The 20,621-nt window shown below is 37.9% G+C and overlaps 5 protein-coding genes and 1 pseudogene across 5 annotated transcripts in view; 2 read left to right on the forward strand and 4 right to left on the reverse strand.

The window, feature by feature from the left end:
• The window catches only part of LOC106308906, a 4,521-nt gene extending 2,874 nt beyond the window's left edge, over positions 1–1,647 (reverse strand). The window contains exons 1-2 of the mRNA XM_013746010.1: positions 1,325–1,647; positions 724–1,057 (exon numbers count right to left, since the gene is read on the reverse strand). Of these exons, the coding sequence (XP_013601464.1) occupies positions 724–1,057; positions 1,325–1,647 (657 nt within the window). The remainder of the gene's footprint in view (positions 1–723; positions 1,058–1,324) is intronic.
• A 1,671-nt stretch (positions 1,648–3,318) lies between these two features.
• LOC106310449 lies at positions 3,319–5,052 on the reverse strand. The gene is made up of 2 exons (XM_013747683.1): positions 4,729–5,052; positions 3,319–4,260 (listed from the first exon to the last, which is right to left on the reverse strand). Exons 1-2 carry the CDS (start codon positions 5,037–5,039, stop codon positions 3,420–3,422), a joined length of 1,152 nt encoding a protein of 383 aa, XP_013603137.1. The 5' UTR covers positions 5,040–5,052; the 3' UTR covers positions 3,319–3,419.
• Positions 5,053–5,575: 523 nt separating this feature from the next.
• LOC106310836 lies at positions 5,576–7,008 on the reverse strand. The gene is made up of 2 exons (XM_013748060.1): positions 6,588–7,008; positions 5,576–6,515 (listed from the first exon to the last, which is right to left on the reverse strand). Exons 1-2 carry the CDS (start codon positions 6,908–6,910, stop codon positions 5,672–5,674), a joined length of 1,167 nt encoding a protein of 388 aa, XP_013603514.1. The 5' UTR covers positions 6,911–7,008; the 3' UTR covers positions 5,576–5,671.
• A 2,318-nt stretch (positions 7,009–9,326) lies between these two features.
• LOC106311237 (putative defensin-like protein 298) lies at positions 9,327–9,854 on the reverse strand. The gene is made up of 2 exons (XM_013748449.1): positions 9,740–9,854; positions 9,327–9,649 (listed from the first exon to the last, which is right to left on the reverse strand). Exons 1-2 carry the CDS (start codon positions 9,789–9,791, stop codon positions 9,375–9,377), a joined length of 327 nt encoding a protein of 108 aa, XP_013603903.1. The 5' UTR covers positions 9,792–9,854; the 3' UTR covers positions 9,327–9,374.
• A 367-nt stretch (positions 9,855–10,221) lies between these two features.
• Positions 10,222–11,974, forward strand: LOC106310642 (annotated as a pseudogene).
• Positions 11,975–15,614: 3,640 nt separating this feature from the next.
• LOC106308907 (glutathione S-transferase T3-like) lies at positions 15,615–16,295 on the forward strand. The gene is made up of 2 exons (XM_013746011.1): positions 15,615–15,836; positions 15,948–16,295. The coding sequence occupies exons 1-2, from the start codon at positions 15,615–15,617 to the stop codon at positions 16,293–16,295; spliced, it is 570 nt and encodes a 189-aa protein (XP_013601465.1).
• Positions 16,296–20,621: the final 4,326 nt, after the last annotated feature.

Below are 20,621 nucleotides of genomic sequence, written 5' to 3' on the forward strand. Positions count from 1 at the left end.
ATTTTAGGCACGAGTTTAAATTGAACTTGCTTTTTATCAGGCACGAGTTTGCAGTCGACTCGCTTATTGTTAGACACGAGTTTACGAAACTCGTCTTTGGCTAGGCATGAGTTTACAGAAGCTCTCCTTCCACTAGGCACGAGCTCTCAGTAAACTCGCCTCTGTCTTAGCACGAGTCAAGTAAACTCGTCTTTCGCTAAGCACGAGTTTAAAGCAAACTCGCTTCTTACTAGGCACAAGTTCAAAATAAACTCGCCTAAACCGTCATAGGCATGAATGTGTCTAGGTCATTGTCTAATAAACCCTATTCGTGAACTTCGCAGAGATCGATTCCATCTCTCTCAACGAACTTGGGGGGACTTACTGTTGGGGATGGATTTACACCCTCTCAAGGCCCATTAGACATTGAACTAGGCCCATATTGCTAGGAAACCCTAGACATATCTTTCTATAAATAAAGAGATATCTCTCTTGAGCAAGGGGGCTGATCTTCTCCCATTTTACACATTAAACACTTCATACAAAGAGTTTATTGATTCTTAGATTTATTTACACTTGTAATGATACATGTAATACAATCTTTGATCAATAAATTCTTTTTGATGTTCTTTTTCCATTTGATTTCTATGTTGATTTCTCTTTAGCCTCAAGAATCTAAGAAATCTATTTCTTAAATTCTTCATTGTATGAATCCGACAAATACACCATTTTCGGTTCAAACACATACCATTTTCCTACAACAACGCTTGTATTCACATCTTTGGGAAGCTCAGAACGAAGCTCAGCGTTGATTCCTTTTGCATCATCTGTCAAACCAAAGTCTTGAGAGTTCGAGTACCCAACGGTCCAGTACTTTCTCTTAAGGAACGGAGGTGGTATCCCATTAGGAGCAACAGATGTGGCTGTGTAACGACCAGATGATGCTGGGCGTTGATGGATCTCGAATTGTTGGTATATGTCATAAGGATCAGCTTCTTGTGGCTTAGCTTGAGGAACGTAGCTAAAGCAAAAGCAGCAGGGGACTCTGTCTTCTTCTTTTGCACTTGCCGACGCTCCTCTGCAACGAAAAAAATTAGGGCTTCAGGATTCTTGCTTTACAAGTTAGGTCTTTCAGCTTCGATATATTAAAAATATATGGACTGAAACCTCAAAACGTTACTAAAAATAAATTAAAAAAATCATATTTAGATATGATTTGTTAAGAAAACAATGGTGAACTACATCAAAGCCAACAAAGTAAGGGTTTCAGGAATCTTGTTGCGCAAGTTAGGTCTTTTAACACAGATAAAATAATTTAAAGATTATATTTGGTCGTCATACATACCCTGAGTGCTTCCCACGTCTTTTAATGATATAATAACGGTTCAAAGACAGAGGCTGTCCAGGAACCGGAATGAACAGAACCGGGTCATAAACAGTGTGCTTGCTTTGACCATTTCCTTTACTGTAAATCACACTCAGCTCTGCGTTCTGTGGGAACGGTAAGCCTTTGAGTTTAGCATCGTAGCAAGATCCGCAGCAACAAGTCGGCTTTGACTCTTCATCTTGAATCACAAGTACGCCCGAGTTTGGACCTTCCGATTGTGTCAAGTTCGAATAGTATCTCTGGCATTCCGAGAGATGCTTCCGAGAGATGCCTTGTAACATACATCTTTAAGGTGATGAATTAGAAATCAAGAAAATGTGATTTGTTTATATAGAGAGCATCATGGGTTGAGGGATAACGCCGTAAGCTAACTTTACAAGTTATTGTTTAAAGACTTTTCAAAGATTTTGAACATTTTAAATTCCAAATATATGACCTTGACTTGGTCTCACAAACCTATCATAGAAAAGTCTATTTTTTTTTTTCCACAATGCAATACAGTCACACCTTTGCATTATTTTCCAACTATGTGTGGTTGAAAACTTTTATATACGTACGGCTGTGTGTTCTTATCTACTCATTCTTGTTAATAATTATCACTCACTGGGGGCTCAGCTTCTGAATCTCTCTTATTCCTCTCTCTTTCTCTCTCTCTTTGCGGCAATGGGAGGTTTATTCTCGATCTCCATGCCATGTGACCAAGTGGTGAATCAAGTCTCTCAATGTCTTTGCACTCATGGGAGTTATATACCTTTTGCCTACTCCAACACATTGCAGCAAAGAGAAATAATGACCTCGAAAGTTTTGTGTTGCTTCTGGATGATATATGGGAGAAAGTGAATTTGAAAGCGGTTGGAGTACCACATCCGAGCAGACAAAACAGATGCAAAGTAGCCTTTACCACTCGTTCTAGAGATTGTCGATGGTCTAGACTTGGAAGAGGAAGAGCCTTTCATGGATTCTTCTTGGCCTCATTAGCACCTTTCCTACGAGCTTCTCTTGAGACTCATATATCGCTTCACCTGAGACTGACACAAAGCTGGCTAAGAAGTACATAGACCAGTCTTTCGTTACACGGTTACTGGATCTGTTTGACTCCGAGGATCCTAGAGAAAGAGACTGTCTCAAAACCCTTGTCTACGGTAAATTTATGGCTCACCGTCCGTTCATCAGGAAATCAATAAACAGCGTTTTCTACAGGTTTGTTTTCGAGACTGAGAAACACAACGGGATCGCTGAGTTTCTTGAGATTTTGGGATCATCAAATAGATTCGCTCTGCCGCTTAAACACGAGCACAGAGTGTTTCTCGTTAGAGCTTTGGTACCTCTCCACAAACCGAAATGCTTTACCTAGCTTGACGCTAGACGTGCTGGTGCAGACGATATTTAATGATATTGATCCAGAGTTCTTTAAGGAATGTCTTACTAAGTTTAGATATAATGAATCAAAAGAATCTGAAGTTGATGCAAAACGTCAGGCCACATGGAAACGGTTGGAAGAAATTGGGATGCAAAAGCAGAAGAGTGCATCTTAAGTATCTTTAGTTGTAGAGAGAGGTTTTGTTTGTCTATTACCGTTTTCTACTACATCCACGAAAGATACCTTTACTTGGTATCACAAACCTATCATGAGAATTATTCAAATCAGTTATAGATTATTCATTATAAAGAGCAAAAAGAAATTAGGGTTTATATATTGATTATGTGAATGAATAAGGTACCAAGGGAGCTGACAATGCAATCACCATGTGACACTTTCCCATATTTTGGCCTTATTCAACACTAAATTTCTTGATGTTTAACCGAAAGATTAATGCATTTTGGGGACATAGTAACCAAATCAATTCTATTAAAAATTTCAAATATATATACCACAAACTGGAAAGTTATAGCTAACCTTTCACTGATAAAGAAAACTTTAAAATACTTTCAGAATTAACACAAAGTTTATAAGAACTTTAGTTTTAATTTTTACGTATAAACTTGCACGAAGCTTTTATTAAAATAAACACACCATAAAATGGAACATGACACACACAGAAGCTGAATAGACTCAAACCCACCTGCTCTTCAGCTTATCAACATGTCTAAACTCATATGTCAACACCAAACTCCCATCAGTTCTCTTTAATTCAAAGCTCTCTACAAGTACATAGCATTTATAGCTCTTCCAGTGTGGTGAACCGCCTTCGAATCTCTCTGATCTCTTAATGCTAGACCTTACTCCATCGCCTTTATTTAACCAACCAAACCTCTCCTCTTCCCACTTAATTCCCTCCACGACCACTGACCCAAGACCTATCTTCTTGTCTTGTCTCTCATCCCTTAAGACACTAAACCAAACAACTCCATCAGTTCTTGTCTCTCTCAGATTGGTTACTTCTCCATCAAGCTTCACCACTTCTGTTTCTACTTCAACATCAACCACAACCTCACTTTCTTCACTAACGTTCTCGCTTGAGTAAACCTCTTCCCATCTTTGTTTAAGAGTCATACTGTAATAAGTTGAGGTTTTTATCTGACCTTTTGCATCTCCTTCCTTCACAAATATGAAAGGGACATACCATTTTCCTACCACAACGCTTGTATTCACATCTTTGGGAAGCTCAGGACGAAGATTAGCGTTGATTCCCTTTGCATCATCTATCAAACCAAAGTCTTGAGAGTTTGAGTACTCAACGGTCCAATACTTTCTCCTAAGGAACTTAGGTGGTATCCCATTAGGAGCAACAGAAGTGGCTGTGTTATAGCGAGATAATGCTCGGCGTTGATGGATCTCGAATTGTTGGTATATGTCATAAGGATCTGGTTCTTGTGGCCTAGCTTCAGGGATATAGCTAAAGCAAAAGCAGCAGGGGACTCTGTCTTCTTCTGTTGCACTTGCCGAAGCTCCTCTGCATGAAAAGTTTAGGGTTTTAGGAATATTTTTGCGCAAGTTAGGTTTTTCAGCTTCGACAACACCGAGTAACGTGAATCAATAGTCAAACCAAAGCCATGCCAAGAAAGCCAAACCAATAAGGAAATAAACCGGTTTAGTTTTATATTTATATATAACCAAGACACCCTGAACCAAATGATGCTAGAATCTATTTTCATCAATGTTCTAAAAATCGGACCATAAGCTAACACATAATTAGATTATGAATAAATATTAAATATAAAACATTGAGAATATTAGCTGATTCATGAATTTTTAATAATTTTAATAGTTTTTATCCAGTTAAATAATTTAAAAATCTAACTCTGATATGTAACCGGTTTATAGTTGAACCTGGTCTAATTGGGTCAGTCTGGTTTTAAAGGCACTGATTTTCATCAACCATAACACAAAATAATTGATTGATTATTTTGGTCATACATACCCTGAGTGCTTCCCACGTCGTTTAATGACATAATAACGGTTCAAAGATAGAGGCTGTCCAGGAACCGGAATGAACAGAACCGGGTCATGGTAACTGCGCCTGTTTTTACCAGTTCCGGTTCTGTAAGTCACAGTTAGCTTTGCGTTCTGAGGGAACGGTAAGCCTCTGAGTTCACCATCGTAGCAAGATCCGAAGCAACAAGTCGGCCTTGACTCTTCATCTTGAATCACAAGTACGCCGGAGTTTGGACCTTCCGGCAACGATTGTGTCAAGTTTCTCTGGTATTCTGAGAGATGCCTTGTTACATACATCTTGAAGTCAGAATCTTTAAGGTAATTAGTTATAAATCAAGAAGATGTGATTTTCTTTATATAGAGCATCATGGATTTGAGGGATAAAGCCGTAAGCTAATTTTACAAGTAATTGTTTAAAGACTTTTCAAAGATTTTGAGTTAAATGGTCAACTTTGAATTTCAAAGTTATGACCTTCACTTGGTCTCACAAACCTATCATGAAGAATCAATCTAGTTCAAGATTCCTTTAATTAATATTTTCATGAATGTATGATAGCTTCGATATTACTCCATCCGTTTCATTATAAGTGTCACTTTGACATTTTTCAAAAAGATTAAGAAAATTGTATAATAGACTAATATATTTTATTTAATGTATGATTAATTAAATGAAAATGAGTTAAATAAAAATCTATTAGTTATTCAAAAGAGTAAAAAGTAGATTTAATATACAAAGTTACATTGAAATCGTAGAATGACAATTATTTGAAACAAAATAAAAAATCTAAAGTGATACTTATTATGAAATAGATGGAGTATTATATTCCTTAATATGAAAACAGCTTAACGGTAAAAACAAGTTCAACTGTAAATAAATCGCATTGCCCAATGGAAGCTCACATCATCGAGATTAATCAAGCTTTTGAAGATTACGTTGCGCCAATAAGCTTACTCCATTTACTCTTGACCTTATCAACGTGTCTGAACTCATATGTTAAGACCAAGCTCTCATCCATTCTCTTCAATACGAAGCTCTCTATCAAAACATAACAATGATAACTCTTCCAAAAACTACCATCTTTTGGTTTCTCCTCCAGTCTCTTAACCACCATTGCTCGCTCCTGCTCGCCTTTGCTTCTCCACCCAAATCTCTCTTCTTCCCATTTCATCCTCTCAACAACCACTGACCTTAAACCGATCTTCCTGTCTCCAACCCCAAACCAAACAAACCCATTTTCATTCACACCTCTTGTAATTTCTTGTCCCCCAAGCTTCACAACTTCATCTTCTACTTCCACATCAACCACAACATCACGGTTCTCGCTTTTATCATTCTCATGAGAGAAAACCTCTTCCCATCTTTGTTCAAGAGTCAAGCTGTAATACACGGATCTCTTGATCTGATCCTTTGCGTCTCTTTCTTTCACGAATATGAAAGGGACGTACCACTTCCCAACAACAACGCTCGCGCCAAGAGCAGGAAGCTCGGAACGAAGCTCTTTGTTGAGTCCTTTTGCATCATCTCTCAGTTCAAATTCTTGGGACCTAGAGTATGAAACCGTCCACTCTTTCTTCTTGAGGAACCATGGTGGGACCCCGTCAGGAGCAACAGATGTTGCGTGGTAGTAACGCGAGGATGGTTTCTTTTGATGGATCTCGAACTGTTGGTATGTGTCATAAGGATCTAGCTGCTTTGGTTTAGCTTCAGGAACTTGCGTAAGGCACAAGCAACAAGAGACTATATCTTCCTCTTTGGCGCTAGTAGATGCTTCTCTGCAACCAAAGAAGTCAAAAACTGTTTTTTAGGTTATCCAAGATTCAAGATTTTCAGGATTAAAGTCATACCCTGAATGCTTCCCACGTCGCCTAATAGCATAGTAGCAGTTTGAAGACAGAGGCTTATCAAGAACAGGAATGAACACGATTGGGTCATTAGTACTGTCGTCTCCTCCACTATTGAATAGGACAGCTAGCTTTAGATTTTGCGTTAACGGCAAACCACTATGATTACCCTCCACTACCTCACACGAGCCAAAGCAACACGTAGACTGTATCTGTGAGTGTTGGTCATGGATCACCAAAACTCCAGAGCTTGGACCCTCAGGAGGAGGCTGTGTCAGCTCTGAGGGATTCCTCCTGTACTCTGACAAACGCCTTGTAATGTACATTTTCACCGGTTATATGTTGGGAATTGGAGAAAAACTCGGATATTATAGACTAAAAAAGCTTGTAGTGCAGCAACTCATCAAGGCGACTTGACTTATTTTAGATGGCACGTTGTATGAAATTTCAAGGAAGCTTAATCCATCTCTAATAGGAAATGATATTTGACCATATCCTAATATTACTTCATCAAGTGTATCTACAATAATATAAACAAAGTCTTTGCCTCTCTGTACCATGACACTACTTTGTATCAGAAAGATTCTATACACACCCTTTGGAATTCAAAGCTCCCACCACTTAACTCATCCAAGACGTCAGTGGCGGCTTATTATTTAACCAAGTTGCTTTGTTCTAGTGGTATAGGAGCTCCAGCTGGAGTGTCCGCCCCTGGATTCGAACCTTGGCCACTGCGGAATTTACATGTGGGCTGGAGCATCCGAGACTGAAGACCGTTACACGGTGAGCCACATGGTGACGCCCTGGCAGCGTCCATGCTCACTTCGGTCTCTAGTCTGAACCAATTCGGTGAGGCCAGGATACTCGGTTAGCAAAAAAAAAAAAAAAAAAAATTTGCTTATTTCCTCCATGCATAAATCCAAAACAAAAAAATTATACAAAGTTATACATAAATTCGCTTATCTAGATCAAACAAAGACAAGAATGAATAAGAAGAGATACATTTTTCTCAAAGGAATATCCCAGTTCCAGTTTCTATTATTATGCAAGATGCAAAAGAAATATTAGTTTGATTAGTCAATTATTGGCTTCATAAAAGAATTAGACATTTCCGAAGAATCTTGGGAAGAATATATCAAAAGAAAGAATGTGATTTTGCCATTAAACCACCCAAACCGAGTAAACCAAATGTCCAACAAAATTGGAACTTTGAATGATAAAACTACACTCAACTAATGGGAGTTTGGATGTGTGATCTTTGAAGTACTAACAAAATAGAAATAATAAATATCAAGTCTTTTGCAGCTATGAGAATCTATTTTGCCATCTTGGTCAATTTTATCATATACAACTAATCATTATTGGTTTTATATAATAGTTAATTCACATTTTTTATAGTTTCTACATATAATTCACAAATATAACAACCATAATGAAAAATGCTTAACAAAAAAAATGAAAGAATAACATTAGAGTGGAACAAGAGAAATCAAATGCACATCAAAAGCACTATAAAAATATGACTATATTACTTGTCACTAGGATTAAGTTTTTTCTAAAACATAATTCTTAATAAAATAACTTGATGAGTAATATCTCAACTTAATGAAGACATACAACGATTGTTTGCATGCTTATTAGAGCTAAAAAAACTGATATATTTGAATTTGGAGCAATCGGGACTTGAGAATATCTCTCATTCTCAGGCTCGTCCACTTTTCCCTTGTTTCGGTCCGATAGCTTCTCACCACCTATTTTAGTGTCAGAATATTTCTTCCGACACTCGTACCCACCACCTATTCGGATCTCGACCCCAAGTTCTCGGAAGAAGATTTCAGAGGTGAGGGAGGGAGTTATCTTTCATGGAGGCCATATAACTCGCCCCTGTTGAGGATGTTCCATCTGGGAGCTGCAAAGCTGTTACTTCCTCCGCAAGACTTCTCTCACCCTTCTTTCTCCGGCTCTTCGAGGATATCATTCGTTTTGAAAGGTAGTTCATCTATTATTCCCTTCTATGAAATTATATGGTAAAAATAGTTGGATCCATTTCTGAATCATATTAAAAAGATAGATTTACTCTGTAAGATATGATTTTATTTTTATAGAGTTATGCTTCCACTAAGGGTCGTTATCACAGTTTACAAAATTAATTATCTAATTAGATTATTTCTAACAAGTTACTCCTTGTGATAAAGAGACAGTCTGCAGAGAGATTTGATGAAGGAACCCTCAATTTCTCATGAAACAAAATATCAGTGAGGGTTGACGATGGGTATCTCCATTTGCTAGATAGCACGCTTGTTTTGATTGCATCTATTGCCGAAAGTTGGGTAAGGATATTCTAATTTATGCTCTGAGGTTGCTTATGAAACCCGTAGATTAACACACATCTAATAACATTTTATAACATTTTCTGGCAAGGTTTTGTTTGTGTTTATTTTTTGATTAATCTGGGTATCAGTCTATGGAAGGGTCTAGACTAATCATGGGCAGTATTTTGTTTGTGTTTACTTATGAATAGAAATAAATCATAGGCACCTTTGAACATATGATTAAAGTTATTATAGATAGTTAAACATCAACTACAGGCCATAATTATTGTACTGGCGAAGTTTTAAATGTGAATAGAAATTTGATTAAATCTATTGACTTAATCTTTACTCTACCAAAATTAGAATATGAAAATTTTGTATTAAGCTTGATTTGATTTGACCGATTAAGAACTTGTTTATTACTCTTATATTTATTAATTATTAATGAATTTAGCTCATGACAAATTAAGTTACAAAATTAAAATAAAGGCAAACAAATACATTTTCCTTCAATGCAAGCATATACATTGTCTGGGCATTGATGAGAAGCAGCACAATCAAAGATTGTCTTGCATGACACAGGAGTATTTGTTGTCATCGGGTAAACCCATTTGACGCTCGCACAATGGCATTGCCTGTTCACACACTGCGCGCTTCCGTTCGAACATCGCATCGATTTACATTCAGCTGGTGATGTCTTGCATGGAACTATCAACTGCGCTTCAACTCCAGGAACGCTCACCAACAATATGTCTGTTCAGTTTTTACAGCTCCATCGGAATCAAGCTATGTTTCATATCTTATTTGGTTATTGATTTAAGAGAGAGAGAAACCATGACTTACAGGAAAGGAAGAGAGCGAACAAAATGAGCAATGTTGTTTTTGATGCCATCATATCTTTGACTTGAGATATCTTGTTTATCAAATTAGTTTATGTTTTACAGTTTGATAATGCTTATTTTTTTTGGAAGATGGTACATTTTAATAGTGCATTTTGAAGCATGAAAATGACAATTTAACTAATGTGTTTGACTATTCCTTAAGTCATTGATATCAAGTTATCAACATATCAACTTGAGAAGTAAATCTATTATTACCTTTGTTTCAAAATTAATAATATCATATATACCAAAAGATTTTATAATATTTAAGTCAAATGTAAAGTTAGCAAACTAGTAAACAATGAGTGATAAAATGTCTAAGTGACCACCCCCCCCCCTCCTCTTTTCTTCTTATATTTCTTACCCTGATCTTGTCACAATAACTCAGCCCTAGTAAAATGGGCCGGGCCCAATAGTAGAGACGTGGGCTACGTCCAACCAACGATCAGAGAGATCCAATAGTGGCGTGGAGGTGAGTCAACATCGCCAAACTCAACTTTGTATGTTCTTTGAGATATTGGAGAAAGCACGGAAGCTTAGCGAGAAAGTCTTAAGATGCAAGCGTTATAACCCTAAACACATTTACCACGCGAACGAGATGAAGGAACTCGAGAGGAAGATAACTCGTCTCCTTAGCTCCTCCGTTCTGGTTGACATCCTCGCCGACGTGAATGATGTTCCTTTTGTGTTGATGCTCCTGCATCGTTATGTTTCTTTGTTTCTTGCGCAGGACTCTTCGAGAACAGGGTTCTGTTTTTGACTGTGTCACGGTCTCCTAATCTTGAGAATCTGAGGTTTCTTGATAAACAATGCTTCTTTTACCGTTTAAGGTTTAGGGTTTAGGATTACTTGCAGAATACTCAAGAAACTACTCTTGTTTGGTAGGTTGTTGATGAGCGTAAAGGTCTACCTTTGTCTCTTAAAGTTCTTGGTGCCTTTTTGAAAGACAGGCCTGAAAGATACTGGGAAGGTGTAGTGAAGAAGTTATCAAGAGGTGAAACGGCTGACGAAACTCATGAGAGCAGAGTGTTTGCTCATATCGAAGAAAGTCTAAAAAACCCTAGACCCGAGAGCTGGAAAGTGTTTCTTGGATCTGGGTGCTTTCCCTGAAGACAAGAGGATCGATCCCTCTTGAAGTTGTCACCAACATGTGGGTCGAGTTGCATTATATCGACGAGGAAACTGCTTTTTCAATTCTTGTTGACTTATCAGACAAGACTCTCCTTACTTTTGTGAAAAAAACCCTAGGTAAATCTCCTTACTCTTGTGAAAGTTTGTTTGGTGACTGCATTAAAGAGCTTGATGGATTTTTTATGTCTTTGTCAGAGGAAATGTCTGAAAGTGATTGGTTTGACATGGAACTCCCAAAGACACAAGTTTCGATACTAAACTTCTCTTCAGATAAGTACACATTGCCACCGTTTGTTGGTAAGATGAGTAGCCTCAGGGAGCTTGTGGTTATCAATAGCTCTTTTCTTTTTCCTGCGTTTCTACATGGCCTCCCCTTCTCTACCAATTTGGCCAAACTGAGGAGGCTAGAAAAGGTTCACTTTCCTGAAGTACTCAGCAGCACTGTTCCGCTGAGAAACCTACAGAAGATGCATCTGATCCTTTGTAAGATCAACAACAGCTTTGATCAGACGGTATTCCAGACAACTCACATCTTCCCAAGCTTGTTTGATCTAACAATCGATCACTACGATGATCTTGAGAAAATACCATCGACCATCTGTGGTATGAGCGCTCTCAACTCTGTCACCATAACAAACTGTCCGCGCATTCTTGAACTGCCCTAGAATATGAGTAAGCTAGAGTCCCTTGAACTCTTAAGGCTATATGCTTGCCCGGAACTGGAAGCCTTGCCGGTAGAAGTTTGTGAGCTTCCGTGCCTAAAGTACCTTGACATTTCACAGTGTGTCAGCATGAATTCTCTTCCTCGAGAGATTGGAAAGCTAAGTACACTTGAGAAAAATTAACTTGAGAGAAGGTAGTGTATCGAGCCTGCCATGTTCTGTAGGTTCACTCAAGTCTTTACGCCATGTGATTTGCAATGAGGAGGCTTTGTCTATGTGGGAAGAGGTAAAAAAAGACGGTTTCAGGACTTTGCATTGAAGCCGCTGAAAAAAACTTCAGCTTACGAGTTGTTCATCAGAGCAAGTTAAAAGTACTTTGAAATCTCTCTCTATTTATATAAAATAACTTTTAGCTAACAGTCTTAATAGCATAGCATTACAGAGGAATCATTAAAGTTTTCAATTCAATAACAACAAAATGTGACTTTCAAGATAAAACTAAATGTAACTGCTCAGCTGTAAACGGTAATTATGTCTGAACCATGTTCTGGAGTTCGAAGGTGAAAACGCTCTGGGCCCAAACGGTATAAGGTCATTCTTATATAGACTGTAGTATTCTGCTATAGTACTCTGATAAATATTTATTTTAAAACTGGTAACACTATTATCAGCTATGGTTTTGGATTCTTGTAAAGCGCAACAGCTAATCATGTCAGCTATGGTTTTGGATTCTTGTAAAGCGCAACAGCTAATCATGTCAGCTATATATGGTTTTGGATTCTTGTAAAGCACAACAGCTAATCATGTCAACTAGTGATTGTTGATACAATTATTGAGGTAGCAACTTGCAAATGGTATGTATGTATTTACCCCGATGTATTTGCCTTGTAAAAAAATTAAATCGAACAAAAATGTTTACTTAATGTATATTCATAACGTGTCCAGTGTCCAAATTGAGTAGTAGACTAGTAGTATACCTACTACGTACCCAAAATAAAACCTTATTGACCAATTGATGAATGAAATGAAAGACATGAGACACTTGTTCTCTTATAACCAGAGAAATCGACATAGTAATCCCTAAAAATAAAGTATATATACACAAAAATGAACCACTAATCATGGTATGATATATGATAATTATGTTCATTAGCTTTTACATTGTGACATCACTGACATGTATATGTAAATATAAGAATATAAATATTTTTTTTAAAAGACAAAATAACACAAAAAAAATTGATGATCATGCAACAATGAGCTGTTATTGATAGTGATGATATGCATGAATCATGTTTTTACGATAGAGTTCACGAAAGAAAGAAAAAAAAAAGTTGAAGATATTGTATATAATGGAAATTGGGTAAGAGAATCGGACATTCTTGAAAGTGAACTCTTAACGATAGAGTGATGATATGCATGAATCATGTTTTCACGATAGAGTCCAAGAAAGAAAGAAAAAAAAAAGTTGAAGATATTGTATATAATGGAAATTGAGTAAGAGAATCGGACATTCATTTTTTTTTTTTTTGATTAACCTGGGGTATCCCAAGTCCATGGAGAGGTCCAGACTAATCCCCAAGGAGAGGTGCAGCCCACGGATAGACCCTCTCTCCGGGTATTCAAATGGGCCTTAAAGCATAGGGTCATATCCGTGTTAGATGACAAAGATAATTGTGACTTAGTTTCGCGCAGCAGGTGGATCGAACCTGAAACGTGTTGGCGTGTCAGTCCCGTCTCCTTACCACAATCACCCGGTCAAATCGGACATTCTTGAAAGTGAACTCTTAACGATAAGAGTGATGATATGCATGAATCATGTTTTTGCGATAAAGTTCAAGAAAGAAAGAGAGGAAAAGGTTGAAGAAACCGTACGTGTTAGTGGGAATTGGGCAAGACACAAGACAATGAGACATTTTTTAAGTCAACGAGCCAGTTGAATTATCGCATTTCCCAACAAAATAATACTCGACTGAACTTAGAGCGTGACTGGCACCCAATAGAGTAATTTGGAGTAATAAAAATGGAGTAATTCAGAGTAAAACTTATAGAGTAAATAAAATACTAAAAAACAAAAAGGAGTAACAGAAGTTAGCGTCACTCATTTATTCTCTAGAAACCACGAGTGAAAAATTAAGCATTTATAACTTAAGTTAAACAGTTGGCAGAGTAAAACAATAAAACATTTTTTCACTTGACTGGTGTAAAAAGACAGTAATCCAGCGTTAATATTTATTACTTCGCTTTCTTTACGCCATAAATGCCCTTAAACCATAATTAACATGGGGTTCTTAGAGCATCCCATTAGAGGATGTAAAAGGGTTCATGGACTCGGGTTCATAGGTCCGAAAAGAAAAAAAAATATTAAAAAATTAATTTATTTCGGCGATCCGGCTCTTACGAGTGAATCCGTATGATACGGGTTCAAGCCACGTGTCAACCACCCATTGGCCACGCCTTTTCGCGTTGACGACGACGAAATTAGGGTTCACCGTTAGAGGATTCATTTTCTTTTCTCTCTGAAAAATAGGGTTTCTCGCTTTCAGAGGCGATTTCTCGTGCGACGCCGACTGACTGAGCTTTTCTCCATCTAATCGATGACGGACTGTCTCCTCCACGAGCTCAGGTCAGTATCGAGTAGATTCACGATTTAATAGAATCAATTTTTGGGCTCGAAACCGATCTCGGTGTTTCGAAATCTATTTGGGGGTTTCGAGGTAGGGTCTAAATCGATATGGGGATTTCGATTTATGGTTGTAAATCGTCATGCGGGTTCGATTTAGGGTTCGTTTATTGGGGATTCGAAATCGAGTTGGGGGTTTCGAGTTAGGGTTCTAAATCGATTTGGGGGTTTCGAGTTAGAGTTCTAAATCGATTTGGGGGTTTTATTTTATGGTTGTAAATCGTCATGAGGGTTCGATTTAGGGTTCGTTTCATCATATTGTTTCGTCATTATGTTCTAATCATTTCGATTTTTGGTACAGATGGATCCCGCAGAAGAGAGAAGAGAGACAAAGAAACAAAATGAGTACATTAACATGCTAGGATACGTGGCCGATTCATAATACGAGTCCGACAAGGTGTCCGTGTGATGAGAGAATGATTGACGAGGTTCGGGGGAAGGAGGACTACGACATTGTTCCTGTGAAGCGCTTCTTCACCTGCAAAAACTACCAGGTAAGTCTCAATTGGCAAATTTCTATAAATTATGTTGCACAAACGCGATTCTGATTTGTGTTTATGTTGTAAACAAGGCTGATGGGTTCCATTATCGCCAGCCTTGGGTGATTGGTGTCCAGGAGGACATCGAATGCCTGACTAAGCGGGTGGAGGAGGCTGAGCAGGTGATCAAGGAGGTGCCGAATCTCTATAAACAGATTGAGACACTGGAGGTTAGTGAAGTTTACTTTTGAGTGTCTCATATTTGTCCTTTAACGTAGTTAATATTTGTATAGTTAGGTACTTATTAAGTCACTAACACAGTTTCATTGCTGTTTCCATGTCCAGGCACATGTCAAAATTCTCACTGGGCAGGTTGATAACCTCACTGTACAGGTCGCTGACCTGGAGAAGCTATGCTTCGGATGAAAACCAAAGGTAAGACTCAATCTGAATAACTGTTTCTAAATGTGGTTGTTCTGTTCAAAAAATGTATCTGTGTGAATGATGAACTAGAGCTTAAGTTTTTTTTTAAAAAGCTAGACTAAACTAAACTGAACTAGAACTAGTTCTGACTTAGTTCTAGTTCTTAACCTAAAGTAAACTAAACAGCCTTAAACTGAACTAGAACTTAATTTTCTTTAAAAAACTTTCATTAATTCTGTGTTGGTTGGTTGCTGTGATGAATGTTCGAGTTTTTCAACTGATTTGATGTATAATGAATGCTCTCTGTGAACTAGTTATTGTGTAATTAACTATAATGAATGTTTGGTAGTTAGAGTTTGATTAATTGTTCTCTCCTATCAAAGCAAAAACTAGTTTAAAAACATAGCAAATCCACTTCTGAAAACACAAACCAACTTAAAAACACCAACCAAAACCAAAATGGATCATTTTTCCCTAAACTCTCCCGGGTTTGTTAACCTATTAGCTTCCCAGAGCAGTCAAAAAATAGACGTAGAGTCTTCTGAGGTTCCTAGGTTTAGTAGCCAGAGCTCTGAAGATCCTAAACCAGTGGAAAGGAGAAAGTGGACACCAAAAGAAGACATTGTGCTCATCAGTGCTTGGTTGAACACCAGCAAGGATCCCATAGGCAAGGATCCCATAGTGAGTAATGAGCAGAAGGCAGGAGCGTTTTGGAAGAGAATAGAGGAGTATTTCAATTCAAGCCCTTAACTCACTGGCTTAGCTCCTAGAGAAGCAAATCAATGTAAGCAGAGGTGGGGAAGAGTGAATGAGCAGGTGTGCAAGTTTGTGGGAAGCTATGAGACCGCTTTGAAGGAGCAAGCTAGTGGCCAAAATGAGAATGATGTCATGAAGGCTGCCCATGACATCTTCTTAAATGACTACCAGGTCAAGTTCAGCCTTGAACATGCCTGGAGGGAACTTAGGTTTGATCAAAAATGGAGATCAAACTCTTTGTCCAGAGATGGTGCAAAGGACAAAAGGAAGGAAGTTGCGGAGATGGTGTCTGACTTGGAAGAGGTTAGGCCTCCTGGTGTTAAGGCTTGCAAAGCAGCCAAACACAAGAAGCATGGGAATGAAGCAGCTTTTGATCAATTATAGAGCATGCTAGTTGTGAAAGAGAACATATCCAAACAGAAACTCCTTGATCGTCTCCTTGCCCAAAAAGATACACTATCTGATATAGAAGTGTCTCTGAAGAACAAACTTGTATCTGAAATACTTTGATCTAGTCAGTGGCTTTAACTTTTTGAATTGACAACTTGTTTAACTTGTTTGAGACAATGTTTACTTGTTTACTGGTTTAACTTATTCTTGATTGAATATGTTCTATTTACTTGTTTAACTTGTTTACTTGCTTGTTCTGTTTTGTTCTGCAGGTCACGGGTTCTACTTGTCTACTGGCTTGTTCTGTTTTGTATTTTCAGGACATGAGTTCTAGTTTATGTTTATGTCTGTTTGTTTCACGGGGAAGTGTAGAATTTTGTTTGTTTCTACACTTCTTTTTTTTTCATTCACGGGTTACGTAATATGATGCACTCTATAAGCTATTTCTCTCTTTATTTCTCAAATGTGCAACAAACTCAACTTCTACTTCTTCAAATTGTCTCTCTACTTCTTCAAATTGTCTCTTTTGAATCTATATACTTGTTCTATCTCTACCTCTCTTTCCAAAACACTTAACCAAATTTCCAAAAAAAGAAAACAATGTCTTCCTCATCGTCTAATGGCGTAGATGAAAGGTTAAACGAAGCTTTTGAAGAAATGTTCGACCAACAATTTGAGCATACCTTCGACTCAATAGTTGATGTTCAAGCCAACAATCCGAAGAGACGAGCTTACATCGAAAGAGATCGGGAACAATGACACAATCTACTATGGAATGACTATTTCAGGGAACATCCTACATACCCACCGAAAATGTTTAAGCGGCGTTTTCGAATGAACAAGCCATTGTTCCTTCGCATTGTCGATCGCCCAAGTAATGAAGTTCCATACTTTGAGCAAAGAAGAAATGCTCACGGAAGGTACGTGCTATCTGGACTTCAAAAGTGTACAGCAGGTATATGTATGCTGGCACGTATGCTGGCATATGGTCAATCGGGAGATACATATGACGAATATCTCAGACTTGGTGAAAGTACTGCACTTTTATGTTTGGAAAATTTCACTAATGGGATAATACAATTGTTTGGAGATGAGTATCTACGAAGACCTACACCGGATGATCTTCAACGATTACTCGATTTTGGAGAGGTACGCGGGTTTCCAGGGATAATAGGCAGCATTGATTGTATGCATTGGGAGTGGAAAAAATGTCCAACGGCTTGGAGAGGGCAGTCCACGCATGGTTCAGGAAAACCGACAATTGTCTTAGAGGCTGTGGCATCACATGATCTTTGGATTTGGCACGCATTTTTCGGAGCTCCAGGTACCCTCAACAATATTAATGTTCTTGATCGGTCACCAGTTTTTGATGACATTTTACAAGGTCGAGCTCCTAAAGTTAATTTCAAGGTCAACGGCCACAATTATCGTATGGTGTACTACCTTACCGACGGAATTTATCCAAAATGGTCAACATTTATCCAATCCATCCCACTTCCTCAAGGTCCTAAAGCAGAGATATTTGCTGAACGTCAAGAATCTGCCAGAAAAGATGTCGAACGTGCTTTTGGAGTATTGTAATCGAGGTTTGCAATAGTTAAAAACCCAGCTCTACTAAGGGACAAGGAAAAGATAGGAAGGATTATGAGAACTTGTGTCATACTGCACAATATGATAGTAGAGAACGAACGAGACGGATACACTCAGTATGATACATCTGACTTCGTAGCAGGAGAGTCAAGCAGAAGTTCCCAGGTTGATTTCTCGTACTCTACGGACACCCCTTCCAATATCGGTAATATGCTTGGCATTCGCAATCAAATTTGGGATCAATAGATACGTGATCGTTTGAAAGCTGATTTAGTTGAAAATATATGGCAAAAGTTTGGTAATCTAGATGAATAATCTTTGTATGTTCATGAATTTTCATTGTATTGAATAAAAACTTTTAAAAAATATTTAAAATATTTAATTTTATTCCTAAGAACCTCATTTTCAGGTTCACCAATGGAAGAACAAAATAGATACATGCTCATCACTATTTATGGCCCCACCAAAAATATATTGAAAAATTCCTAACAACCCCAAGAGGGGGTTCACTAATGAGAATGCTCTTAGAGTGGAGTTCTTAGCGGAAATTAAGAAATTGTTTCTTAACTTCCGCTAATAATCTCATCCTAAAAACCTCGGGTTAATCATGTTCTTAGAGTTTTGTTGCGTAGTTATATCCTTTTTTTTGCGTCATTATACTTTCGTTGAGATTACTGAATAAAAATCAAAAGCTATACAAGCAAATATCATTAAAAAAAAACATTTACAATTAACTTTGCTTTTAAATATTTTAGAATTTGATTTGTTCTATAGAAATATGAATATCTAATTTTTTGGATAAAATCAAAATAGATAATGAATCAAATCTAATTTCAGTATTTCACATATGTTTGGTAGAACGAGAGTAAAGAGGAAAAGTGTCGAAGGAACGTTGACATTCATAACCTTTTCCAGAGAATAACTTGAATTATTCTATTAATATTATTAGTACATGTCCATTAAAGGAAAGCACAAATCACACATCAGTAATGTATTCCCTTTTGGCTTCAGTAGTCTTAGAGCACCCGCAACTGATGATGACGACGAGTCTTTAGCGGTTAATCCTAGGTTAAGATGAATAGAATAATATTATAAAGCTGAGTAATCTAAGGATTGGTCTGTAAATAAGGATTTTAAGGACTTGATCCTTAGGGACGTTGCACTGTCTGATTGGGTCGGTGGCTTTTTGTGTTTCGTATTGCAAAAAAAAGTTCTCATTCTCGACCGAAGCCGAGAAAAAAAATAGTTCTCGACGAAAAGGCGATTTCGATCCGTCGGATTAGCAAGGTAAATCGAAGCCTTCTCTTGTAGATTTATGGATTTAGATTAGGTTGCATGTTGTTTTCCTCTCAACTTAGGGTTCGGTTTTGGGTTTTCAATCGATTTGGGGATATTTTTGTTTGAAGTTAGAGTTTCAAAACTATTTCAATCGATTTGGGGATCTCCTCGTTTGTTCTTACGGTTTCAAAACCCATTTTGGTTTCAATCGATTACAACGTCTATGTGTTTTCTTACGGTTTATATGTGTTTGCTTTCTACCTTAATCTTTTGTCATGTTTTGTTCAATCGATTCTAACTCGATCCCTCTGTTTAGCTCGAAAATAAACAAAAAACGTATCTGTGTGGATTGGTTTTTGCCTCTCTTTGTATTTTTTTGTTTTTATTTGAATTTGTTCATTCTTAATTGATGGTCCTTGCGAGAAACTGAGGTATAAATCTGTTGTTATAAATTTTATTTTCTGAATATACTCTGTGGTTATAAATTTGTGGTTTGGTTTTTCTTCTCTTGTTTCTATTTTCATTGGGGAGAATCTGTTGTCTTAGTTTGTCTTTTTCATTGCTCTATTGCTCTGTGATTATTGTTGTTTAATTGTGTTCTTAAGATTGTTATCTTCTTCGCTTACATTATTATTTCTTTCAGGTTAGCGAAACATGGGACACGATTATAGCTACAGCCAGCCTTCTTCATCAGACGAGTATGACATAACCTCCCTTCTTCAAGCAGAAGCTGAAATGTATGTGGATGAAGCTGAGAGTAGCTGATATCTTGCATATTCACATTGTTTTATCCATTTATTCATGTGCATTTTCATCATATAGATTAGGATTTATCCATGTCTAGGTTGCATTTTGCATACATATGTCTCTATTAGGTATTGGAGTACCACATGGAGTTCCTGGAGACATTTGGGTACATTTGGAGCTCAAGGGAGGTGATTAGAGTGATCTTTGGACGAGCACTGCCTGGAGCGACTTTCCGGAGCGACTACATGAAGTCGCTGTGACACACATCCCGGAGCAACCAGGCCAGAGCGACGTAGAGAGGCCGCTCGCGTTTCTATCGCGAGACACCCCTCCCAGAGCGACCTGGACAGGGCGACTTGAAGAGGTCGCTCACGTTTCTATGGCGAGACACCCCTCCCAGAGCGACTTGCCAGAGCGACGCTCCGAGGTCGCTCGCGTTTCCATGGCGAGACGACACAAAATGAAACCCGGAGCGACCTCCCAGAGCGACCCACTGAGGTCGCTCCCGAAGGCCGGAGCGACTTGTCGGAGCGACATGCGGAGGTTGCTCCGCATCTATTTGCCTGTCGAACTCATGTTTTTCTAAGGGCCTTTTGGTTATTTCATTATGCACGTTTTTACTTTTCAAAACCTATGTTTTAAGTACCTTTTTTGTAGCCACCAAAAGAGAATCTCTTTTTCCAGAGAAGAACTGCATGTTGTTTT

Source organism: Brassica oleracea, chromosome C8, assembly GCF_000695525.1.
Source record: "Brassica oleracea var. oleracea cultivar TO1000 chromosome C8, BOL, whole genome shotgun sequence".
Taxonomy (NCBI): domain Eukaryota; kingdom Viridiplantae; phylum Streptophyta; class Magnoliopsida; order Brassicales; family Brassicaceae; genus Brassica; species Brassica oleracea.